The 27,648-nt window shown below is 36.0% G+C and overlaps 2 protein-coding genes across 3 annotated transcripts in view; one reads left to right on the plus strand and one right to left on the minus strand.

Annotated features, from left to right (window-relative positions):
* Positions 1-2,141: 2,141 nt before the first annotated feature.
* On the minus strand, positions 2,142-9,979 carry LOC129003157 (40S ribosomal protein S28). 2 transcript variants are annotated; one of them, XM_054431415.1, is made up of 2 exons: positions 9,688-9,979; positions 2,142-2,321 (listed from the first exon to the last, which is right to left on the minus strand). In XM_054431415.1, the coding sequence occupies exon 1, from the start codon at positions 9,894-9,896 to the stop codon at positions 9,699-9,701; it is 198 nt and encodes a 65-aa protein (XP_054287390.1). In that variant the 5' UTR covers positions 9,897-9,979; the 3' UTR covers positions 2,142-2,321; positions 9,688-9,698. The 2 variants fall into 2 exon arrangements, with proteins under 2 accessions (XP_054287390.1, XP_054287389.1); XM_054431414.1 differs by having other exon boundaries at positions 2,142-2,284; positions 9,688-9,975.
* A 2,435-nt stretch (positions 9,980-12,414) lies between these two features.
* Positions 12,415-27,648, plus strand: part of LOC129003925 (islet cell autoantigen 1-like protein) — a 29,634-nt gene continuing 14,400 nt past the window's right edge. The window contains exons 1-5 of the mRNA XM_054432267.1: positions 12,415-12,659; positions 15,806-16,062; positions 20,978-21,141; positions 21,664-21,825; positions 22,237-22,302. Coding sequence (XP_054288242.1) covers positions 12,640-12,659; positions 15,806-16,062; positions 20,978-21,141; positions 21,664-21,825; positions 22,237-22,302 — 669 coding nt within the window. The 5' untranslated portion in view covers positions 12,415-12,639. The remainder of the gene's footprint in view (positions 12,660-15,805; positions 16,063-20,977; positions 21,142-21,663; positions 21,826-22,236; positions 22,303-27,648) is intronic.

Here is a 27,648-nt window from a genome sequence, read left to right on the forward strand (position 1 = left end):
AAAACCAAAAACCGGTATCCTCAAAAAACCATCAGAAGTTTTCTATTACAAAAAAAATTTTTTTTAGTTGTTACTACGCCAAACTGTGGTTAAACGGTTTTCGTTTTACGTTAAAAGTTAGCATAGATAAATTTACTCAGCCAATTAACAGCAGATTTTGACCAAGATAAGCTTATAACAGCAGATAATTCATAGAAAATAAACTTACCATCTCCAAATTTGTCAACGGCAGCTATTGTCACTTTCACATTTTATTTCATGAAAATGTTGTCAGTATATTTTATTAGTTTAAACATGCCACTCTTGTTCAAACAGCAAAATAAATATGTTTTCCACGAACATGGAGTACAGTTTGTAACCAACTACCATATAATAAATGATGCAGTTTTCAATTGTCTTTGTGCAATAATGAGAAAATAGAACGCATCTTAAACTCTTTGAACTTGGTGATTAACTATTTATGTAAGCTTTTCTTCTAAACTGCTGCTTGTTTTAACACATTTATTGAATTTTAAATGAGCAAAAAGTGACGATAGCATCATTCCAACTACAGGTTAGGCCTTATTATCTTGAAAGACGTGTTAAGCATAATGGCTGACCATTATGTTTAGCGATTTTCAATGTTATGGTTTCTTATATCTGTTGTTTTACAAGTTGAATAACTGATCTGCCTAACGATCATGATGATCCCCTTTCTTAGTTATTTATCTCTCCAACTAGCTTCACTGACTTTTTTATCCATAATTCCCAAAATGTTATCAAACATTTGAGAAGTCTGTAAAAAGGCACTAAAACAAGGGTGAAAATAATTAAGAAACCAAACAGTAGGGAAGAGATTTTTTCTTACCTCTATATTTATTTTCACCTCTATACTATTGTTTCTTAATTAAATTCTCCCTTCTTTAGTACCAATGATCTCATCATTGACTAATTGGATACAGAAGTAGACATCCCATTTATATGGACTAGCTGTAGCTAATTTTTCGTAAAAAAAAATGTAGTTGTGTGGGCCAGTCACATAATGCGCTAGTGTCTAAAATTATATTTTCTACCTTATTTTACGTAGTTGACCAAGGTGATGGCTCATAACAGTTGCTCTAGTTCACAATTAGTCATTCCAGTAGTTTCAATTGGTAAAAAAGTTTACGTGTTTTCCTCAGAAATTAGTAATTTCAGGTCAGTGGCTCACATCAACTACAGCAATTTTGAGTAAAAAGCTGGCGACAATATTAACATGGGAATGGTACGTCTACTTATGTACGTATTAAATTTTTGATAACATATTAGATATTATTATTTAGATACAAATTTACTGAGGATGAAGGGTTACTTGGTGGCTAGGCTCTGGGTTTTAATGAAAGTTGCAGTCAAAATACCCAGGACCTAAGGACCCTCTCCATGCCACTGTCTTTTCTTTTTGTACATCTCAACAATTTGATCTCACCACTAGCATTTAGTGGTAAGACTCTCGGTGTTGTCAAAAGTTTTTTTCTTCATCTCTTCCTACACGCTATCCCAATCAACACAAGCTATACCATTCTTTACTAATCCCTTGAAATGAACCTAATAACGTAAGCTTTTACCCTCCCAACTTTTGTAATACTGTACATCACTAACTATAAACATGTATTTTACAAATTGACAATTTAAATGCAACTTGCACATGAAACCAGTAACCAGTTTTCGGATATTACTCTTTATAGTGTTTCATCAATGTTATTCATACAAATGTATTATTTTTTTACTGTATACTCAAGTGTATACTGTCTACTTTGACACATTTATGTTCAAGTTTGTTTGAAAATGATTGAAGTTTGTGGTTTGACACAAAATCGTGAAGTTTAACTTTGTCATATTGTAAATACAGAAAATCTTTAGCACATTTTTTTTTGAAATTTTCAAGCAAAATAATTTTACAAATGTTGTAAAATAAAAATCCTGAACTAAGTTGCTTTCCTCTATAGTGTACCGTACTCAATTTATTTCTAGGTAAAAATAGTAGACTGACTAACAAATTTATAAAATTGTTTATAATAGGCTATTTATAATAATGTTAGGTATGTAATTTCTTATGTTTCATTATCTAGAAAAATTATAGGCTAAATCACAAGTATAATTTGCAAGGTAAAAAATAGCAATGGTGAAGATGAAAAATGTATATTATTAACACATAACAAAACTTAAAATTTTTGAAACTCCAATGTGGTTTTGGGTCTTCTTCTTGTCAACGCCAAATACTTATGGATAGTATGTCACATTGTCCATCTTCTTTTCTTCTTTTTCACTAAACAAATCCAAACTGCATTAGAAATTTAGAAAACCTAAAAAAATTCAACTTATTGAAAAGAAGCCCTTGAAGTATAGGGTGCATCAGAGATTTCTTGGAAGCATTGTCTCCAATGGTAAAATTTTAAAATAAAATAACCTGATGATTCTTGTACTTTTACAAAGACAACTAAACTTCATTTTCTCTATTAGGTAAAATCAAATATTGTACTGGCTTAATACCACACTTTTTAAACCAGTGGTCGTTTAATTACCTGATCTGCTAACTATGTTTAGATTAAAAATAAACTCATCCAGCATACATAATACAAGGTGCGGCAAAAAACCGATCGATTTTCTGCAGCGCTGAGTTGCAATGACTGAATCATTACCTTTAAAAAACGATTTGATCGTAAACGGCTTTCCAATGAGCATACCCCCACCACCCTCAGACGACCTTTCGCTGAACCGTGCGCTGCAGAAAATAGATCGGTTTTTTTGCCACACCATGTACATGACAAATACAACTGACTAAATGGTGGATATAAGCTGAGAGACAAAATTCAAGAAGATGACTAGTGCCATTCATTCAGTGTCAGATTCTGGGTCCCTGTAATAGGGGAAGAGCTTAACAAAGTAGGCTATGGTTAGTGGGAGGGATGGGAGGGTAATCTTAACAGATTATCTACACAACAAATCCACTGATAATTTGTATCGGTTTGCCTATTTTTTGCAAGAAATTGCACACACTCTATTGAAACATATACCTATTATATAATAGTTTTACTACAACAAATAGTTTTATTAAGCATTATTCTTTTATTGACATTTGTATCAGTCGCTGGCAAATATGCAAATTACCAGAGACACTGCGCCACTGGAAATGATAGGCCCTAAATTGACACTAAGTGTAATGCATATTACTTAGATTTAGATTGGTAAAAGTATAAAAGAAAATAGTCCACTACAATGATACACCTATTTGAAGGCAAGTTTACTTTGTAAGTCAGAATGAATACTAATTGCTATTTTGAGTCAGCCACAAAGAGAGTGTTATGAGTTGTAAGGAGGATTAGGAAAGAACATATCCAACCTAAAAAGTCAGGACTCTAGATTAGAAAACTGGTTTGTGTTTATCAAAGAACGTCCCAAGTGTGCATCAGAGGTTCCTTGGAAGCATGAACTCATCAATGATTAGTACAGCATGCAGAGGTTTCATCATTGCACAAAAAGGAGAAACACTTAAAAATTTTCTAGCTATTATTTATAAAAAAACAATCAAAATATTAGTGCGATCATAGCATTTACAGTTTATACCTTTTACTTTTTTCAAGTTATTTCGGTACAGTAAAGATAAGAGAAGTTATTAGACTAAGCATTTTTCTACGATTAATATTTGTTTGCTAAAATCACAACTCACACACAAAACAGATATTACACGTTTCTTAAACCTTGTAGATTAAGTAAAACTTGGTGAAAATAATAGTTTTACAAAACATTAATTTATCATTTTCAGTCACGAGTGAAATTAATTTAGTTCTTTGAAATTATCTAAATTTGGTTCTTAAGATTGACAAGGGAGTAACTTACAACACATTGATTTATCAATTTCAGTCAAGCAAGAAATTATTTTATCATTTAGATAAATTATCTAAACAAATTTGGTTTGTAAGATTAGCTAGGGAACAAATCGTCTAGAGTTTATTCTGTCCAATAAGCTAGGAAGGGTAAGGGTCTAGTACTACAGATCTCCTAACCTCTGCAAAAAAAACTCTGTAAAAAATTGAATTAGCCTATTAAGCTTTTTTGCCCACATAATATTACGGTCAAGTGCCTGGATCTGAGGTGGTCAAAAGGGAATAGGCCTACTACTGAATACCTAATAGACCTAGTTCAATCTGTCTGCATCAGAGGTTCCTTGGAAGCATTGTCTCAACAATGTTTGTTTCAGGATGCCATTTGACATCATCTGCAGAATCAGAAAAAAAATAGGCATAGTATTAAATATATATAGCCTTATATTAATTATGTTATCATGGATAACATGTAATAAGATTATGACCATGATTTTGTGTATCAAGAATTTGTGTATAGGCCTAACAAGGTAGGTTAACCTTACGTGTTTCGTTATGTGATGTTAAGTTGAAGAGATAATATATTCTAGCTAATTTATCGAAGGAATTACTTTGACATCCGTTCTTAAAAACCAACTAATAAAACCATGGTTTAAAAAACCATTCAAACAAAAATATGTTTACCTATGAAGTGAGACTAGTTCTTAAGCCGCATCAGTTAACGTCTCAAAAGGTTGGGTGATAAATAACTAAATCAGAGATGTTACCACTGTGAGATGAAAAAATGCATGCAGAATCCATGGTTTTCATTGGTTTTTGAAGGTATCTAAACCTCTAAAGGTGAGATGTGATCTCAACTTTGGAGGTTAGGATTGACAAGATCATGGCCATGCATCTAACTTCTCCGCTGTGTCTTTGTAAATATTTATGTATAATCAGTGTTTATATTTGTAAAAATTCTATTCAACCGACAATATCTCAAGTAAGAGATGAAACACAAAAAGTTTAGCTTAGCCTAGGACTGACGATAACGCTCCGGCGTAGAAACCTAGGTCTCCACAATAAATCAATTGGATCGTAAGGTAAGCCTTAGATTATAATAATAACATGTTAAGGTTCAATTCTGTAGGCCTACTCATTTAAATATCAAAATCCTAACCAATAGTATATTTAAATAGCCGGTCAATTACTGGTTCACAAATGAAAGTATATAACCAGTGAATGACTGTTTCGGCATTTCGGTCATTAACTGGGTTTGGGTCAATTTTCTTTATTGATATTGATGACTATGTTTTCTGATGGAGTAATCGATTGCTAGTAAACACTAACTCTCATCAGAAATTATGTGGATACACTATAACCAAAGTTTGACTGTGAGTTAAATCTTACGGCCATTTTGTAGATAAAAAGAGATCTTTTACTAGAACCTATATTTTAACAACCCTGATCTGATATAATTATTTTTCACTACAGGGTTTCCAGCTTCGAGAAACTTGAACGGTGAAAAGGAGGTTTAATACAATTTTAAAATTGTTACCTATATAATATGCGGTCATTTACTGGTGCGATGATTTATGTGCAAAAGATGTTATTATTCAAAACTTGTTTTGAACATAGGTTTTACATTAAATTGTATCATCTGGAAGTACAGGGAAATATGGGCGATAGATTTAAACAATTTTGTACAATGTAGCTTAAAAGTAGTACATTTTCCCATGTCATTTACAAGTAAAAAGTCAACTTCAAACCACCATTCACTGGTGCACTCACTCTAGCAGGTAAAAATTGGAAAAATTTTTATAGCCTATGGAGATTTTTTTGTTACAATTACTAGGCCTATGTAGTCTTGGTATATATTAAACTTCATCAGGTAATTTCCTCTTTGTTAATTTAGTAAACATTTGAAAAATCTTCGTAATCCAACCAAGGAAGGGCTTGTGATGATGAACTACAATTAACAGCTGAAGCAAAGGTTGATAGAGCTTTCTCATTATTTTAAGGTTTAGTGTTGCTTTCATTAACACCCGAAGCTGAAACTATCGATAGAATAAAGAAACTAAAAATTGATTACTAATTTCCCTGTCAATCACTTGCAAGCATTCAATAGCTTCTCTTGTCACCGGTAATGTTTAAACGTCGTCTGCATCTAACGATTTTATTTCATCTGACAGTAACCATAGAGTAGCAAATGAAGGAAAAGAGCCAACATTATGGATAACACTCAGATAATAGCCTCCATGTCCACGCAACGTTGTAACAGGTTATGTATGAACCAGCTATATGAAGCTAAGAAAGTAGTTGTTAACATACCCTCCAGGCCTAATTTTCTCGAAAATTTCAGATTGAAAGACAGTAGACTCCCTCTTATCTGGACACCTTTTAACCGGACATCGGTTTACCCGGACTACACTCGGCAGAAATGACATCTCTTTTTAACCGGACTAGATCGGCAGGAAGCGGGCAGTACTGAAACGACTGTTCTCGTGGGAAAGATTTGAGACCAGTGATCACGTGTCTAAATACAATGCTCTCATATATTTAACCCTAGGAGTGGCAGATCGACAGAAAATGTTGATTTCAAAATGTGCCGCTGGAGTGGGGGGCGACAGAATATGTCGATTTATGTAACGTTTTTTTCAGTTGCATGTTAAGCACATTTAAAGTCGGTAAAATGACATAACTCTTATACCAATGGAAAGGATAAGATTCCGAAGTTTCATTTTATTATAAAAATGAACCTTATAACATAAATATATCGATATTATAATGAGTTACATTTAAACGAAAAATACGTGCAAACTCGCGAACACCATGTTTTGTTGCAAAATCGTAAAAGATGAGTCATTTCAAAAATAAATAGCAGACGTCATTTTTGTCTCTAACAAAAGCAAGTGGTACCACTGCAACAATCATGAAGTAAGCTTTTATTCTGTAAAGTATAATGTCATAATACATTCCAACAGCGGATGAAAAATTTTTGTAAATAGCCTATTTTTACGTATTGTTCATGTGGCGGATCGACATAAAATGTCGATTTCAAAATCGCATAAATATAAAATGTGAAAAGTACAAAAACGTTGTTTTATATATGCTCTTGTAGACGAAGGACAGTAGAATTCAATGTTGTTAGGCTGGTCACACAAATAGAAGCTTTTGATTTTTCAACGCTAAAGGAACATTACACTTGTCATCGTCTAACCTAAAATGGCGGCATCGTCGTGAGTTTTTGTCCGATAACAAAGACGAAGTGTGGGTTTTATCCCTAATTTTACAGTGTAATGTTCGTTTTAGTTTATTATTTTGTATTAGGCAAAATATTTATGCATTATTTTGCATAAATATTTATACATGTGTGATCCAAAATAGGATAAAAAGTTAGTGAAGTTTTGTGGGCTATAACAGCTGATCAGTTGTTTTGTTTACATTTTTGCTTTTGTGAAAACCAAATATTCTATTACTTATCTTATTTAGTTATTCTTATATAGAATGATATTACCTATTGGCTTCAAAAAATGTATGGTTTTATCATATTGATTTATTATTAGAGGGCATTTGTGGATCTATCAACGTGTAGGTGTAGAAATTTGACGTTTTCCAATTTTTCCGTATTATTGCTAGTAAATCTATAAAAATAATTCTTTTGTGTATATTATGATACGTCTATGTAGAGGAATAAATTCTGAACAAAATGCATATTTTGAATTGTGCAATAAAAAATTAAGTTACATGTGACACGTGTTTGCTTTTGAAATAAAATTTGAAAAATGTATAAATTTTCTTTTTTTTACTTTTTTCTAAAAATTTACCTCTCTAAAATTGGTTTGTATACCATTTTTGAATTCTACTGACTATTACGAACAAAATGAATATACGGTTCAATAGTTTATCTCTACATACTAAGTTAATTTTATACAGATTTTTAAAGAACTCTCTTACAAATTCACCAAAATGAGCGTGCCACTCCACAAAGCACATATACTGAAAATCGGTCTCGCCACTCCTAGGGTTAAGTTGAATATCACAGTAAACAGTCCGTTTTAGCGAGTTTTTGGGGACGTCGGTTTAACCGGAAAACCAGTTATCCGGACTGGCCTCAGTCCTGAGGAGTCTGGATAAGAGGGAGTCTACTGGAGGTTGTTTCATGTAAGGTTGTGATAAAAATCACTTTCTCAATCAATGTTAATGTAGCGAGAAAGGTGCTTAAATTCCGATATATACAACAAGGCTAGGCCTACCTTAAAAAAAATGTAGTTTCAGTTAACACTACAAACAAAGGGTTATTATATCGATCACGGACATCACACTAAAATTATATTTTTTTCACTATTCTTATGCTAAATAACTTAACATCCTGAATTAAAAAATGATTGTCATTTTCCCAAATGAAGCGAAAAAACTACCTTTTAGCGGAAATGGGTCGTGAGGGTACCGGTACTTAAATTAACCGGTAGAGTGAGCTGAACAAGAAATTCTCAAGATCATGGATAGGCCTATTAACGAAGATACGGCTGGAAAAGCATCATTTTCCCAGGAAAACAATGAAAAATTATATTAGGATACTTCAAAACTCTAATTTTACGCTGATTGGGTTAGGTTATGTTAGCTTAGGTTGGGTTGGGTTAGGTTTAAGTTACCGTAGATTATATTAGGTTAGGTTAGGTTAGGTAAGGTAAGGTTGGGTTATGTGAGAAATGGGTAATTGTTGTAACCTAACCCTATATAACCTAACATAATATAATCTAACCTAACCTTAAGACCTATTTTGGCCATATGGCACTAACTCAATTTCCTGACACTTTTCCGGCTGGCCGTATCTCCGTTAATATCCATCGGATCTTGAAAATAATCTTGTTCAGCTCACGCTACCGGTTAATTTGAGTACCCTCATAACTCAATTTCACAAAAATGTTGTTTTCCGCTTTTCCGGGGAAAATGACAATCATTTTTGAATTCAGGACGTTATTTAGCTTAGGAATAGGTAGGGTAGTAGTGAAAAGAATATAATTTTGGCAAAAGGTCCGTGATCAAAGTAATTACCAAAAAAGTAATGCTCTACTGTAGCATCTCTACATGTAACACGCTTACTTCCCAAGACTGCTGCTAAGTTAGCAAGTCTCAGTATTACCAAAGGGAATGAAGCAGGGGGGAAAACCTAGATGTGACATAAAAAATTACCACAAAAAGGTGTCAAGCAATTTTGAGATTAGGTTCCTTCCACAATGCTACACTACAGTAATTAAGTTAGCCTATAGTTATTCTAAACAATTTCACTGAATTTAAGATAAAACCCCAAAGTACTGGAGTAAGTTTAAGCAAGTTCGCGACTGAATAGAAGTTAAGTTAGATCCCTAATGAGACCCATTTTTGGGTAGTTTCTTAACTGGGCTATGCTAACACCAATTAACTATCAAATTGAAAATATTGATTAACAATGGATATTTTTAAATATATCTACTATAAAATTTAACGGCTGCACTTTACTTTTGGTCCTTCTACACTCATTCGAATGAAAATATCGTTCGATAAATCGATTGTTCGATATATCGGTTGGTTAGTTAGGTAAGGTTAACCTAACATAACTAACCAAACGATAGGATCGAATGAAACAATAAAATAATCGATATTTTCATTCGGTTGTTTGTGTAGGACCTAAAGTAAAGTGCAGCCAATTTAACTATCATAACCTAACCTAACCAACCAAACTTGCTAATGGTGAAAAAATCGCATGAAAGTTTACTAGTCAAATCGATAGTTTCAATTAATATTAGCATAGCCCAGTTAAGAAACTGTACCCCTAGTGGGTAAAATTACAGTAAAGATTAGGCCATATGCAAGAAAATGTACTTACAAAATAAAAAATTATCTTAGTCTTCTGGCTTCACGTTCAGATTCCAATAGGGTTAGGATATCTCCCTCCCTGACTGGACCCTTGACATTCCTAATAATCTGTCGGTTTTGTTCTCCAATAAATTCGACTTTTACTTGCGTACACTGTCCCTGGGAACCTGTACGTCCCAAAACTTTCATTACGCGAGCCAAAACCACGGGTTTATCCATGATAATTGCTTAGAGAAACCACGTGCGAACGAGTTACGTGAGGTCCAGAAAACGGAAAGATGAAGGAAGACGAAAAAGAGGACAACGACAACATTGGCTTTGGCTTGGCGGCAGTGAAGAGAAAACACGTATCGAACATTTTTCCACGATATGAAGCTCGAGACAGACCTCAGAATAAAGCTTGCGTGTAACCATGGATTAAAAATTCTTTACTCAAAGTCACGAATAAAACTAAGACTTTGATTTTTAATACTGAAAGCAGAGTTAGGGTGCTTGGCAGCCCACACCAGCCTCCTTTCACTTCTGAATAGCACCTTTTCGCCTTTGGCTAAAGCATCCACTATCCTCCATCTTTGCAACTCGCCCTTGGAAAGTCGTTTTTCGTTCCTTTCCGGTTTCTGTGAGCTTTTCGTCATCGTCAGATTTCAGTAGACCTTCCTCCTCCATTTGGGTCGGATTGTCTACATTGTTCTCACGAAAACCGGATATCTAAGTCACCTCCCCAGTGACTGGGTTACCCTGGTTCCCAGAAGGCTCCGTTAAGACACTTAATATTAGGCCCCCAGTGGCACAAGCCTCTTGGCACGGATCGCATTACACCTTAGTCTAGGGCCCCACTCACTTGGTTCTGTAGGTGGACCAACATCCAGTGGCAGAAGGTAGCTCTCAGCAGCTAAAAAGTGAGAGTTGGGGTTTAGGTTGTGGCCAATCTGCCGAACCAACCCCGCATGCGAGGTTTGGCCGGAACGGCGCGAAATTTTCACCCACTCACTAAACCCCCATACCTTCCGGTGTCGGTGATGATGTCCCCGTGATTGTAGCCCGCGAAAGACATTCACGATTTAGTCGCGGCCGCGGGTGACAGTGATGTGTCCTCATGATGGAAGCCCGCGGGAGACGTTCAAGAATTAGCTGCTGTTGCGAGTTGTCATTGATGATGTCCCCGTGATTGCGGCCTGTGGGAGACTTTCTTGATTTAGCCGTGGCTGCGGGTGACGGTGATGTATCCTCATGATCGAAGCCCGCGGACGTTCAAGAATTTGCCGCTATCACGAGTGTTGATGATGATGTCCCCGTGATTGCTGCTTCGCGGGAGATGTTCACGGTTTTACTGTGGTCGCGGGGGACGGTGTTGGTGTCATCAAGGTCACAGCTCACGGGATATGATTTCGCCACGGTCGCGAGTGTGTAGGATGATGTCCCTTTGTTGCAGCCCGTGGGGGATTTTTACGATTTTTCCATGGTCATGGATACCTACTGATGGCTTTGACTTGGTTTAGGGGGGATGTCCACGATTTCATCCACGATCACGGGTGTCGATGATGATGTCCCCTTGATGCATAGGAGATATTTGCGATTACTTCCGCGATTGCAATTAAGGAATTTCCACCACAGGAGGAGGGCCGCTCAAGTAATTTGGCCTAGGGCCTCAAGTAACATAAATCCGACACTGTTGCTGCATGGTGTAAACATACGGCTTTATGCTACCAACAGAAGCTGCAGCGGTGTGTCCTATACAGAATCACGGCCGCCTTTGACAGAATACAGCCGCTAAGCTAAGCTCAAATGGACTCAAGAAACATGGACTTTAATTAACCTTTAGAACCAACTACCAATAAAACACAAAAAGCGTTACACGTAAAAATGTTGTTGAAAAAAGTCTGGAGTCTAAATTTAAATGTATGGATTGTCCGGATCTTTATAATATTGGACAAACAGACAGAACCTTTACCCATCGGTACAAAGAACATCGCACCGACCCCAGAGCAGACACACAAAAATCAAAAATCCACCTTTGCCCAACATTAAATTTAACATTAAACATTAAATTATTGGATAAAAATCACACCATATATACAATTGACAAATAACCTGGAAATAATTCGCATTTTTAACAAAGGAAATGAATTGGATTCTTTAGAACAGTTTGAAATCTACAAAAAGCTTCCAAGACAGCCACAATAAAAACCATATTTTAAATGACCAGCTAAATTTCAAATCACACTCTATTTTCAACGTCATAATAACCCTACAACAATAGACAGGAACAGTTTGACCTTTGTAGTCTAATTCGTTAACAGTAGTCATGATTCCAGTAAACCACTCAACACACTAGCTTGTAGCTCTTAAAAACCATTAATCAATACTAACAAATTCGGACAATTTATATTAACACATGGTTTTGCAAGACTTTATCATGGTGTTGTATAAGAATGTAGCAATAATTTTAGGCGTGGAGCTGTTCAGTTTATACCTTAAAATCCTTAAATCCAGCTGATTTTTATCAGATAACTCTAACTTATGGCTAAATTTCTATTTTTGAGTGCAAATAAAAAATCGGTATAAATCAACAACGTCAAACTCAAATAATGTCCTATAATCAATTACTTAATTTTACAAGTACTGTAATGTTGTATTTTTGCTTCTCGTCTGCAGCATAAAACGGCTGTAAGGCCAAAAATTTTGGAGCATGCGCGGAGCCAAAAACGGAGCTGTCAAATGAAGTGTCAAATCGAAATCGCACCAAGATTCATGGTGTCTGTCTGGTGTCAATTTAATTTCCTAATTAGGCTGTAGGCTCTGAGTAGTTCATCTTTAAACCTTTTACTACTGTCCAGAAATATATTTCGATTTGTTATATTGAAATAACATGATATAATTTTAATGGGTGTAATAAGTTCAATCTGGTTTGAATGAATAGTTTTGATATTGAAGCTGACGACAGTAAATACCTCAACTAGGAATGAACGGTCCACGATCGAGGTAAAGAGTTAAATATTATTATTGTTGCAAGACCTTGTGATTTTAGCTTAGACTTTCTTACAGTTTAATTCATTACGACTATAACAATTGCAAAACCAATCATGTATTTTCTTTGGTAATGAAAAGTTGGTTACTTTTGTGTACATTAGCCCCTTCCCTTACTCTAAGAACTAAGAAGAGACTAGGTCTATGTTATTTTATTTCCATGGTAAAATAAGTTACAAAGCTTTTGGAGCTTCACATTAGAGTTTCTTAATATTTGTACTAGGATCATATATATTAGAATATTTTATACTTTATACTTTTCAATGAAATGGCGACCATACAAAGTAGGTATTTTAAGCCAAGTATGAAGTGTAGGATGAGTGGCACGATCTTGTAGTCTTGTTAGTTACTAAGGCCGACATATTCCTTAGACACAGGTGTTAATTAATAGCCCATACAGGTAATGGCAACTAAGGTACCTACAGTTTTTATAGTGGATACCGAACCACGCTTTTGCCTTGGAGTATACAAATTGGTCTAATTATCAGGATAGTACTGCGGATAGTCGTACTACTCACTCGTGCGGATGTTAATCCACACCAGGGAGTATCGCATCCACAGTGCATGCTTATAAATATCCACAATTCTTGACCTCGCAAGTTGCTGGATTACAGGACGACGCCACTGTCCCAGTCTTGTTATCATGTTCCTGCTATCATCCTTCCAGCGTATTAGCTATTACCACTCATGAATAAGAAGGCCAAACATCAGGCAACATCAGCGAATATGCCAATCCCATTATCTTGGGAAACAGCTTACTAATATTTTATGAATTCTGTAGCAAATGTGGTATTTAATAGTTATTTGTGCAACTAGTGAGAAAAGTGAGCAATTGACTCACTCGAGAGAAATCCTTACTCACGAGCCGTAGGTGAGTAAGGAATGGTTTCTCGAGTGAGGCAATTGTACTTTGAACTCGAGTTGCACATTATACTTTTCCTACAGTTACCATAAATCAAATAAATTGGTGAAGAAACATAACCTATTTTTACACAGAAGTGAACTTTTAATATAAAATTTAATGTGAAGTGACAAATACAACAGTACAACAGCTGACCAGCTGATTTACAGCCAGTGCTGCCAACGTATTTCGCGCGCATACGACGTTGCCTGCATGTTACGCGCTCACTATTTCGTGCCTTCACGTTGCAAATCTGGAGTGAGACAAAGTAATTAGAGTGAGACAATGTTAACATTGTCTCACTGATGAGCGAATTGGTCACTTTGCTTTCTCAAATCAGTGAGAGAACATGTACATTGTTAGGTAACTGTAGGAAAAAACATGTTTTAACGTAAACTAGGCCTACTGGTCTACCAAATTTCAAACCTGAGAGATCCCTGTTGAAAATGATACAGGTAACTATTTGAAATTGAATTATAGGGTCAATGAGGCTAATCAATAGACAATAGACAAATAAATTGCCCAGTGTTATACTAGGTTACTTAGTCTCAACTGTCACACTAACATGTGTAACTTATATACTCAGATTAAACTAATAAGTTGTACAAACAGTTAAGTTTTTCTAGTCGTTTATAATTAATCTTAATCACAGTAAAAAAGGGTTATAAAAATAAATTTAAAAAATATTTTATAAAATGTAAAAATAAAAATGGGGATTGTATTCAAAAAATTAATAGGCCTAAGCTTATGCTTAAACTGACCCAGTGGTAAACACCCAACTATAGTTCGGCCGCTTAGAAAGCGACCTCCTCCCGCATTGGTTTAGCATTAGCGCGCAGGTCGTTTTCTAAGCGGCCGAACTATACCATGATTTGAACACAATATCAATCAAACGTGTTTTGTTTGTAAAGCACTTTCTTCAAAGATTAATTTAGTCAGTGCTGCTTGTATTTCAGCATTGTATCTTGTGTGTGTAAGTGAAAAGCAAGGCAAAACATCTGTTAACTGTTAACACAATATGTCGTCAAGGTCATATTTTCCAACAGATGTTTTTCACCTGGGTTTTATGTCTAGATCAAAATTAAATACTTTCTTCTTATTATCCATATATTTTGAGTAAAAAAAGATAATTTTTATGATTTGCTCACAAACTAAACTTAATAGCCTACTTATTCTACATACTATTCATGTGCTTGGTGTAGGCCCTTCTTGCATTTTCCCTACTATAATATCTTCATCTACTCCAATCTTCCTCATATCCATCTCCATCTCCACCCCTTGGCCAACCCCTATTTAATAGCATACATTTCCATTCAGTATCCTTGTCTCAATTACTTCTTCTTTTTTGTAAAATAAATGGTTACTACTAGGTACCTACCTATTTTAATTCTTCACATCTCTACTCAAATTTTACAGGTTAACAACTCACACTCTTCCTGATACATTGGATTCAATATTTGAATATTTAGGGGTTTCCAACAAGTTCTCTAGTTAGCAAACCCTCTTTTTTGTTAGTGTCTACACCAAGCCATTTTGTATGAAAAAATCACAAACACTATTATTTAGATAATGGGAAACATACCAAACCCCTAAGGCCGGTGCCACACTATCCTGTTTTGCCGGTCCGGTCAAACGGGACACGTTTGGCAGGTGGTATGATTCAAATTCATGGGTTTTAATGGGTGCGATCACATTTTTGCGGTTGCGGTGCTTCGACGGGATCCACCCCATGCTGCTGCAGCGTAATGGGATGACCGGACGACGGGAAAAACGGCGAAACATGCAGTTAAATGAGAGCAGTCACATGAGAGCAGTCACACCATCCCGTTTTTCGGCGCGTTTGTCCCTACTGTTGTGGCTATAAACAGTGCATGAGATGCTCGCCCTCTTCACTCGAAGTATGTTGCGGTAGAGCAGGAAGGTGTGTCATGGCAATGGCAATGCGGTAAAAATGCATCCTGCTAAACGGGATAGTGTGGCACCGGCCTAAAACTTTTTCGATGCTATGGGAATCAAACCTGTCCCTCTCGTACCCTCTCTGTCCAAGAGGCTAACCACAAGGCTAGGCTAAGATCTTGCCAACTCCCCTCTTGGAGCAATTTCATGATTAAAACATAAACGCTTTCAACTCCGCTCTACCATTTTTTGACTAGGCCTATGTGTTCATCAAAGACAATACAGTTTTTATGCTGTGTTGCAGATCAGCGGCACATGGAGATCCCTTGGGGAGATGGGCGGATCATCATTCTCACAGACAGAACTCCACTGTAAGCAAGATGCAATATCACTTCTGGGTCACGAAGCAGACTGTGTCGCGTAAGCTGGGCAAGAAGGAAGATGACTGCATTGTGGCCAGCGATGCTGAACTGGACGCCAAACTGGAGTTGTTTCTCAGCATCCAACTCAGCTGTGCTCAGCTGCTCAAGATACTGGATGAATACCAGAAAAAGAGCAACTGTAAGTAAATCTGTTGAACTAGTTACAATAGATTTTGTTCACTAGGCAAAATATTGTTTTAAGGACTTTATTTGAATGTTAGTAGTCTACACTGCACCATTGCATGTTCACAGTACAGAATGGAACTTCCATAGCCACCTATTTAAAATGGAAGTTTGAACAGTAACTCAAGCTGTCCTGAAAGCGCTCATCATGTAGTGTACTTTAATTTTTTTTTTTTTTTTTTTTGCCATACTAACTAACTTTACCAAAGTCAAAATACCAATCTACAAAAAGCTTAAAGTTACAGAAATAAGTAAGAATGTATTTCAGTGTTTACACAAGGGTGGTGAGGGCAGTTGACATAACCCGAATGACAACAAGCCTGATGTTTCCTGTTATGTGGATATCAGAATTAATGTTATCTTATATATTAAACAAACTTGGTTTCTCTTTGCCGAGTTCGTTTGGCTCTTCTACCCGACTGATTTTCATGATTGAGGTCTCAAATTGAAGCTATGCACACACAGATTTGCCATCAAGCATTGGCATATATTTAACTATATTCCCACTCGGTGTATACGTAAACAAAATTTGCTCCCCATGTATTTCTTTTGGGAATTAAATTTGGTTTCTGTTTTTCGAGTTTGTTTGGCTCTTTTACCCCATTTTTATCATTAAGGTCTCAAATTGAAGACATGCACGCCAAGTTTTCACATCAAGTATTGGCAAATATTCACCTACTGTATTACTCGACCATATCACATAGTTTGATTTATTTATAACGCACAATTATTACTTCAATTTAATATGCATTTCACCAGTTATAATTATATATTCCTATATATTTTAGTCTAAGAACCTTCAGTGAAATACCGGATTTCGTTTGTAAAGCTATTAGTTATTCAAATCGGACGATTTTCAAGCAAACGCAAGGTGAACAACCAACATAAAAATTATTTTTCATAAGGTTTTTCTATGATTAAAAATCAATAGCTCCAGTAGCCTATTTTTAATGTTTTTCCATATGTTTTAGACTCAAAATAGTATCGTGTATAGCGGAGTCGGAGAAAAGTTGTCCTTGAGTGTGTTCGCACCTAAAACTCAAGAACCGTTGCACTTATAGCGTTCAAATTTTGCACAAATAGTTATGACACCAGTGTAAAGACACCATTAAAATTCTAGACGATTCCGCTCAGTAGTAATTATAAAATACTTAAAAAAACATTTTTAAATTTGTCGCATAAGAATAACATTAGGAGCCACCTTCTTCTTCTTTTATTTGTTTACGTTTTGCGACCGACAATTTTGTCGTCTTCTTAAGGCAGAGAGAACGACTTTTACTCTAAGCTCTTTCATTCATGAAGTAAACAGTTTGGCGTCTATGAATATATATCATTATAATTTCACAGCTTTCAGAATAATGTTATTTAAGCTAATTAAATTTCACAACTTTTAGAATAATAAATAGAACTTGACAATATTAGTCGGCAGTTATATACCGTTTATGTTCAGTATTAAAATTCACCTTTAAATTAAAAGTATATAGGTATGTATGTATTTAGAACAAAGCAGCTTTTTATATTATTCAATTTAATGTTGGCATTGAATATTAAATATTCAAAGATGTTGGTATATTTTTATACTAAAATGCTATGTGAAGGGGGGCAGGTCCCGACGTCGAGAGTGGTAAAGGAAGCGGAAAGGTGAGCAGTGAAAAGAAAGGAGTACGGAAACCCTTTATGACTGTTAAATTAATGTATCTGTAATACTTAAATGCTATGGAAAGATAGGGAAACAGGTCTACGATGTAGGAAGTAGTGAAGGAAATAGTGAAGGAAGTAGTCAAGGCGAGCGCTGCGGAGTGTGGGGGGCCTTTATGACAGTTCGAATAATGTATCTGCAATTCTAAAAATGCTAAGGGAAGGGAGAGAAACAGGTCCACGACGTAGGAAGCGGTAAAGGAAGTAGTCAAGGCGAGCAGTCCGGAGTGTTGAAACTCTTTGTGGCAGTTATATTAATATACCTGCAATACTAAAATGCTATAGGAAGGGAAGGAAACAGGTCTAGGACGTAGGAACCGGTGATGGAAGTAGTCAAGGCGAGCAGTCCGGAGTGTATAAACTCTTTGCGACAGTTAGATTAATATACCTGCAATACTAAAATGCTATAGGAAGGGAGGGAAACAGGTGTACGACGTAGGAAGTAGTAATGGAAGTAGCCGAGGCGAGCATTCTGGAGTGTAGAAACCCTTTGTGACAGTTAGATTAGTGTAACTGCAATTCTAAAATGCTATGGGGAGGGAGGGAAACAGGCCCATGACGTAGGAAGTTGTAATGGAAGTAGTCGAGGCAAGCATTCTGAAGTGGGTAATTTCTTTGTGACAGTAAGATTAATGTAACTGCGATATTAAAATGCTATAGGAAGGGAGGGTAACAGGTCCACGACGTAGGAAGCGGTAAAGGAAGTAGTCGAGGCGAGCAGTCCGGAGTGTAGAAACCCTTTGTGGCAGTTAGATTAATATACCTGCAATACTAAAATGCTATAGGAAGGGAGGGAAACAGGTCCACGACGTAGGAAGTAGTAATGGAAGTAGCCGAGGCGAGCATTCTGGAGTGTAGAAACCCTTTGTGACAGTTAGATTAGTGTAACTGCAATTCTAAAATGCTATGGGAAGGGAGGGAAACAAGTCCACGGCGTAGGAAGTGGTAATGGAAGTAGTCGAGGCAAGCATTCTGGAGTGTAGAAACCCTTTGTGACGGTTAGATTAATGTAACTGCAATATTAAAATGCTATAGGAAAGGAGGGAAACAGGTCCACAACGTAGGAAGTGGTAATGGAAGTAGACGAGGCGAGCATTCTTGAGTGTAGAAACCCTTTGTGACAGATTAGTGTAACTGCAATTCTAAAATGCTATGGGAAGGGAGGGAAACAGGTCCACGACGTAGGGAGCGGTGATGGAAGTAGTCGAGGCGAGCAGTCCGGAGTGTAGAAACCCTTTGTTACAGTTAGATTAATATACCTGCAATACTAAAATGCTATAGGAAGGGAGGAAAACAGGTCCACGACGTAGGAAGTGGTAGTTGAGGCGAGCATTCTGGAGTGTAAAAACCCTTTGTGACAGTTAGATTAATGTAACTGCAATTCTAAAATGCTATGGGAAGGGAGGGAATCAGGTCCACGACGTAGGAAGCGGTGAAGGATATAGTCAAGGTGAGCAGTCTGGAGTGTGGGAACCCTTTGTGAAAGTTAAATTAATCTATTTGAAATTCTAAAATGTTATAGGAAGGGAGGGAAACAGGTCCACAACGTAGGAAGCGGTGAAGGATGTAGTCAAGGTGAACAGTTCAGAGTGTGGGAACCCTTTGTGAAAGTTAAATTTATCTATTTGAAATTCTAAAATGCTATAGGAAGGGAGGGAAACAGGTCTACGACGTAGGAAGTGGTGAAGGAAGTAGTCGAGGCGAGCATACTGGAGTGTAGAAACCCTTTGTGATAATTAAAATAATGTACAGTATCTGCAATTCTAAAAATGCTATGGGAAGGGAGGGAAACAGGTCCACGACGTAGGAAGTGGTGAAGGGAGTAGTCGAGGTGAGGAGTCTGGAGTATGGGAACCCTTTGAGACAGTTAGATCAATGTATCTGCAATAATAAAATGCTATGAGAAGAGAGGGAAACAGGTCCACGACGTAGGAAGTGGTGAAGGAAGTAGTCAAGGTGAACAGTCCAGAGTGTGGGAACTCTTTGTGATTTACTCTTTGTGATGGGAACTCTTTGACAGTTAGATTAATGTATCTGCAATAATAAAATGCTATGAGAAGAGAGGGAAACAGGAAATACATTACGTATATTACCAATGACTTTGGTTAATTAATAGACGAGAAGTTAGGATTGTTGTTGACTGAGATTTGGTTTTTTTAAGAGGTTGACAGCCTCTTTTAACCTTGCATTAGCCCGTCCACATAGACTAAGCGCCCGTGCGTGGATCGTTTACAGCAAAGCAAGGGGTGAGCCGGTACAGGACAAAAGTGAACTGTACTGATAAAATTTAGTGGCAGTGACCAGGATCCGAACCCACGACTTCGCTGCCTTGGGCCCGAAGTCCGCGACGCTACCGACTGAGCCACCGACTCACCATTATTTGCCCCGACTCATGGGTTGATTTGCCCATACAAATAACATTATTGTGTTTACCAGTGACACCGGTAAGTAGGCTAGGTGTGGGTGGACTCTTTCATTATTGCGCTCATGTTCACTCATCCCGTTACGCGCAGAATAAGCGTACTACTAGTTAGTTAATTATTGGCTTTAAATTGAGCTATTTATAGTTTGAATCAGTTAAGCTCAAGCATAGACTAACCAACACAAGTAGACTTCTCATCCCATTGTAAATTTTGAAGCACGTTTTTTTGTCTAGTTCATTTACGTGACACTGGGCGCTAGTGTCGACGAAACTTTGTTTCTATTATTTTAGGGTTAATTTCTTGATTTGTGCTTTACTGTTTGGTTATATAACTAGGGGACAAGTTATTGTTTATGATTAGATCGTATTATTTGGTTAAACGAGGTTTTAAATGGCTGTAATAACGGGAAACAAATTGTAAACAAAACATACATAAACCGTACAGAACTAACAATAAAATTGTCTTCAGCTGTTCCATAAGGATGAGAAATCTACTAAGGGAGTATGTTTTATCTATGGCTCAAGATACTGTATTGCTCAAGAAAAAACATAAATTTGAATATTTCTCGGATATTATATTTATTTTAACGCTGCGGAGCAGCATGGGTCCTCTAGTTTAAATAGAAAATAAATCTTAAAATTTAAGGGAATATTTTAGTCCTGATAAAGTAAATGGGAATTTTCTTAGTGTGCAGGTTTGAAGGTACATACCCCATGTAATTTGTGAACTTCACATATTGTATTTTTTTAGCCTTAGCCTATGAAGAAAATTCAATGGGTCGGTTTTTAAAAGAATCAGCAAAACTTGATGATAAAACAGAAGCTGGAAAAATGATGGCTGTTGTTGGGAAAACCCTCTCAACAACCGGACAACAACGACTTGCCTTCCAGGACCCTCTGAGAGCTTTGCAAAAGGTAATTTGGTGTAATAAATATTTTTGTGTGTAGGTTGAGATTTAGTGTTTGCTATTATTCATGCCTGTGTTATTTTCTGAAGATTTGAGATGCACAAATAGTTAAAAAAAAGCAAGAGGTGTGAACCTTTCAAAGTAACCTACTTTTCTCGCATCAAAGATTGGGATTCTAAAATATAACGTCTTTCCTAAAATTAAAATTAAAAGAACTACAGTAAAGTATAAAAATTATTATCAAGTGTGCTCATTAAGTTGTAAAATTGTTGTAGCCATAAAAAAGAGAGTAGTGTCTGGTCTGGAATGATGAGTGGTGGTATTAGTATCATGAAAGCGAATGAAATAAGGCCCAGTTTCATGTTGAATGTACCATTCCTGCCTGTGCATATTCGTCAGCTGCAACTATATCCATATATTCATTCATTTAAGTAAGTGTTATAGGTGTGTAACTCATTTAACTAATTCAATTTTATAAATATTTTTGCTTTTGCTTACGGTAGTATAACCAAAGTATTTTTTCATGTAGAAAGTGGAGTCGTTCCAAGCCCATGCCATTGCAGACACGTTCCATACAATCCAGGAGATGGAGAAGACAAGGACCAAGTACCGAGCGGTCCTTAACTGGATGAAGGATGTCTCCAAACAACTTGATCCTGAAAACCTCAGTCTCATGGACAAGCACAGGAAGGTGAAAAACTCATCAGTTTTTTTTCTTTTTTTTCTTATTTTTTTCAGAAAATTGAACCTTTTGAATCTAAAAATGAAAGTTTTAGTTTCTGCATTTAATTTTAACTTCTCTTATACAGAGATTACTTTATGATCCATACACATTGAATGAGACCAACCCCTGGACTGTTGTGAGTAGCATAATCTTTTGGTTCTAAAATGTTGAGACAAAACTGGGTTGCAAATATTGACCATTGCTCTTACCACAGATGTATTCAGTTCCAACCAACAGGAGAGCGTCAGCTTTGCAATGCACTTCATTTCAGAGTTTTTAGACAGGTAAACAGACAATATAACTTTATGTAGCCTTCTGATTTATGTAATTTTATTTAGCTTTTATGATGTTAACAAAATAATATGTTATGTTTCCCAGGTTCAAGATCATGTGAAACAAAGTCGAGCAGAGTTTGAGCGACAAAAACTTGACTGCTTACAAAAGGTATTTTATTTTAAACTCTACAAATTTGGTTAGTAAAATGACAATATGTAGCCTAAATATTGAAAATCAACTAACTAATGTGTATTGCTTTAAATTGAGCGTAATCAAGGTATACTTCTTGTACTACCAGTGGCGGCTAAAGGGGGGGGGGGGCCAAGCCCCCCTTTATATGAAAACAGTAATATTAAATTACCTAAGACAAGTTGAGTCCGCTCTCCGCGTTCCTCTCTCCGCTCTCCACTTCCACGCCTAGGAAAACCCGGCTTTTATCAATAAAATGATTTGAAGTCACTAATAAGACTACAAGATCGCGCCACTCATTCTACACTCATCTCCATTCATACTTGGCTTAAAATACCTACATTCGTATGGTCGCCATTTCAAAGTAAAGTATTAAAATATTAATTAAATTTTTTTTAAAGTGTGGAACTAGGTGACGTGTTTGCCTTTACTGAAACTGTGCTTTATTGTACACAATTTTGGTTAAATGCTCAATTTCATGGTTAACCTGAACTGGACGGGAGTGTTGCACGACGTCCAAGTGCCACGACGTCCAATAATATTTTTCCAGTGCCACGACGTCCAAAACATAACTTTTGAGTTGTTGCATGACGTCCAAGTGCCACGACGTCCAAAAGTACAGTAACTGCCAAAAATATAGTCTTTCTACAAGCTTTGGACGTCGTGGCACTTGGACGTCGTGAAACAGCGCACTATATAATTGTAAAGACGTATCATTTGCACCACGTCCAAAGCCTCTGCCAGTTGCACGACGTCCAAGTGCCACGACGTCCAATCAATATTTGACTGTTGCACGACGTCCAAGTGCCACGACGTCCAAAGTGCCTGCACACTGTGAACACTGTTTGCCGACCTCAGTGCATACAGTTCGCATTGCAATTATTGAAGGCAACTAGTCCTAGTCAACTGTTTGAAAGTTGTCAACCGCTTCGTCTTCGATTAATGTTTAAATTATTCAATATTCAATAGTTCTAATTGAACTAATTATTGCATTAGCTTAATTTTTTTATATGTAAAATAAATACTATGTCACCGTAAAATGTAATGATGCAGTATTTCTGTTGTTATGATTGCATCATTGATTTCTACAAAATATCAATGCTATGTCATAGAAACGAAATAAATAAATGACTACCTACACTATTCACTATATACTATAATACAATAAATTAATCACTAGCCCAAAAGTAAATATGGTTGGTTTAATGTGAGTAGTGGTAGAATTCTAAGTACTGCAGTAGAATAGAATTGTCATACTATATCAATTGGTAGCAAATTTACTCGTAAGATAAAATGGTACTTTCCTGTTAAAGGGAACATTCATTATTATCGATGATTTTCAATCGATATATCGATATTTTTCTTTCCCTTTACGATCCATTACAAATTGACAACTTTCTTGTTTAGGCTAAAATCAAGTCTATTATGGATTAAAACTGTTCTAAGCTAACCTAACATAACCAACCAAACTTGCTGAACTATTTTAAAAATTCCGTTTGATTACAGAAAAGGCATGGTGGGAATATTAAACGGAATTTTTACAGCAAGTTTGGTTAGTTTTATTAGGTTGGTTTGGAATGGTTTCATTTCAATATTTTTTTTATACTGAACAATATTTATTTATCGTAGTTGTCAGCTGATAGGTTTCAAATCGTTAATATCGATATATCGATTGAAAATCATCGATAATAATGAATGTTCCCTTTAACAGGAAAGTACCGATAAAATGTATGCACAGTTTTATAACAGCTGTAAGACTTCCCATTTAAGTACCGGTATCATTGAAATTGTATAACTTCCATTGAACAGAAATGAGATAAGTGGATATTGATACACAGATATATGAATTTTCATACACTTATAATATGACGAATTCAAAAAAGTTTTATCCGTCAAATGTGCTAAATATTATGTAAACTATCAACTTTTTAAGCTATAATGATGTTACTACAATGGTTAAAAATGTTTCCTGTGAAACAGTGGGAATAATTCGTTTTAAAAGAAATCATTCATCATGGATATAGGAAATAATTAAGATTCTATAATCATTGCCCTATCAACCTAGGCCCTTTTCCTGAGTGTTATGAGGTTTATGTTTTGATTTATTTTTGTGTAAACCGTAATATAATCCCCCTGCCACAGCAAATCTGTAGACTGAATTTCCATTTGCCTGATTATATAATTTCACTAAAATATGTTAGAAAATTGCCCTTTTTCCATATTTATTTATATTTTCATTTTCCTATTTTACCTATTTGTCGGTATGGAACTATTGTGATAGCTTTTTGTTTACAGTGCAAACCATGGATGTATGGATGGATGGATGTTTGTGACAAGCAAACGCGAAAAATACTAAACCGACAAGGTTGAAATTTGGTATGATGATAGATGACATCCCCGATTAACATATTCTTACCTCAAAAATTCTTTCAGTCTCCACCCCGGTGGCTCTGGCTCTGGACTTTCTCTAGTTAACCTTATGAGAATTCATATTTAAAAAAATTAAAGAATTTTGTCAGCCGTTTCAACTGTACAAGTTGGTTCTATGATATTAAACAGCATTAAAAAGTTATAAGGCTTGCCAAACAGGGTGCAGCACTATTATGTTGTTTGTTTGCATTAATGACCTCAGCTAATTTGAACCAACTAGCAAAAAAAAGATGTGGTACACAATGAGAACTTTACTTTTTCCATGGTCTAGGTGCAAGAACATCAGGACTATGGTAGATGTGTGCTACACAATAGGATACCGTATAAATTAAGAGACCAGTTTTTTTTTTTTTTTAATCGTGTCCTCTTCCATTACTGCAATAAGCATTTATACTTATATGTCAACCCCGTACGAAGGACGGGTACTCTGCTAGTAACACAATAATACAAATACAGTATACTAATACAATAATACTGTAGGTATCCGTAGTCTGTGACCATAGGTTCATCTGAACTGTCAATCAATTCTGAGAAATTCACAGTTGTAAATTCTTACTAGTCTTTTTCTAGGTTCACGTCGCACTCGCAATTAGTTCGCATGTTTTATGTAGGAAAACAGGTATGCCCTAAGTCATAGCATTTGTAGGTTAAGTATAATAATAACAAACATGCTTATCGTAGGTTTGTAGGCATACTTGTTCAAGAATATGCCGTAGTAGGTTTTGTTTATAAATTTTATGTTTTAATTCTTGTCTAATGACGATATTGATTTGTATTAGTGCGAAAATGTTAATTTATTTGTCAAGGGCATGAGCGGCCCTCTAGTCTATGTATGTTACATGAAGCACAACATGAAAAGGAATAAATTAAAGGAAGGTAAAAAACGGATCAGTTGCTGAAGGTCTAAATCTCGGAAGGTCTAATCAGACCTTCGACACACATTTTGCAGTTTGTACTTGATGCTGAGGATCCCATGAATCCTGTACAAAATAAAACAAATGTTTCATTCAAACTACAATTTTATTACTTTTCCGAGAACCAGCCTTTATCAGGACTTCCGCTCCCACGCTAGTTGGCAACGTCAACTGTGCTATATGAAAACAATAAATCTTGAGTAAATATACTGTAATGTTGAATTTTGAGGTTGTGGTGTTCCTTCGTAAACACATTCAATTATAATCTAGGAATATGTAAATTTATTGTTATACGTTAACTTTATTGATATTCGATTCGCTACAGTACTATTAAACCTATAACATTTTCAATTCATGTGCGTTGTATTTTAGAGTTGGGGAAACAAAAGAACCCTGTGTGCAACTTATTTATATGATACTAGCTGTTGTACCCGTGCTTTGCAATGGGAAGAGGACACAAAATAGAGACATTTTAATCTTTATCTCTTGTATATAATAGTTACACATCCGCCAACGCTTTTAGAAACAAAATTCAACTTTTATGGCCTTAATAGAAACGTTTAAGTTATGAATTTTAAATCTGGTAAGTAGTGGATACCACCATTTTGGTTTTGATTATTAGCGAATTTCCCTATAGGGAAGTAGCTATTACCGTAGGTGGCACGGTAAGACCTAGACCCGGGACCGATTTACTTTTTCATTTTGATGTCCCCAGAGGCCAAAAAAACCATTCGTTCAAATTTTTATTTATGTATATATATATATACTAGCTGACCCGGCGAACTTCGTATCACCTAAGTTATAGGTTTCCCCTAAGACAGACCGATGGAAAGAAAGTACCGTTACGTTTAATTTTCAAGATGATCTCGTTCGCATCGCTCAAACACGTCCTGGTTGAAGTTCGTTCGCTACGCTCACTCACCTTTGGGTTGGAGCTCGTTCGCTACGCTCACTCACCTTTAAGTTGGAGCTCGTTCGCTGCGCTCACTTGCCTTCAGGTTAGCTCGTTCGCTACGCTAACTCGCCTCCAGGTTAAAGTTCGTTCGCTACGCTCACTCACCTTTTGGTTGCAAATTAGCTGTTGTCATAAATGTAAAAGAAATAATAGTGCTGCACCCTGTTGGTAATCCTTGTAACTTTAATGCTATTGAACATCATAGAACAGAACCAACTTGTTTAATTGAAACAGCTGTTAAGATTCATTAATTCCATTTCTCATAAGAATAACATGGGAAACTCCAGAGCCACTGGGGCGGAGCCCTTTTAATAATTTCGAAACGGGAAATAGTTTACGTCCGATTCGCATACCTACAGAATTTACACACCAAATTTCATAACGATCGGTGAAGTCGTTCCGGAGGAGTTTGCAGACAAACACTGTGACACGAGAATTTTATATATTAGATATACGTCCGTGAACGCGATAACTTGAGTAATTTTTGTCCGATTTTGATGAAATTTGGTTAAAATGTGTAAAGCGGGATAAACTTGAATGAGTTCGCGAACCAGCATGATCGGGCCATGGGAACGGGGCTTTACGGGGGGTTTTATGGGGTAAAAATTGGTTTTTTCTCACTTTTGACCCTCAAAACACAAAATTTTCCAATTTCTCTTTAGACCCTTTTAAAGAGCTTAAAAAAACAAATAATTTAGTATATAAAAGTATTTTTGTTCGGTTATAAGTAACGGATAAAATTAAAAAAATTGTAAATTTAAAATTCCTATGTTATTCTTATGGAGAATATTATTGTCAAATGTAGTTTGCTTGTTTATGGATATATTTTGATTAAACTGTGCAAATTTATTTATTTTGTACTAAGCTATCAATATTTTACTAAAAAACACACTTTATTAGTTTCCTTGTAGCAGCAAACCTAGGTACTCGTTAAACCTAATGTTATTAAAATATATTTAATTGAAAATCAATTCATACAAATGGAAATTCGCTTAGTCGGCAGGTTTGCTGCGGCAAGGGTATTTT

This window comes from Macrosteles quadrilineatus, unplaced genomic scaffold, assembly GCF_028750875.1.
Source record: "Macrosteles quadrilineatus isolate MER2022 unplaced genomic scaffold, UCM_ALF_1.0 Scaffold_9__3_contigs__length_116548681, whole genome shotgun sequence".
In the NCBI taxonomy this organism is placed as follows: domain Eukaryota; kingdom Metazoa; phylum Arthropoda; class Insecta; order Hemiptera; family Cicadellidae; genus Macrosteles; species Macrosteles quadrilineatus.

What these genes read in the sequence shown, in the direction of transcription:
- LOC129003157 (XM_054431415.1), bottom strand. Translation starts at nt 9,896, where the DNA reads ATGGATAAACCCGTGGTTTTGGCTCGCGTAATGAAAGTTTTGGGACGT.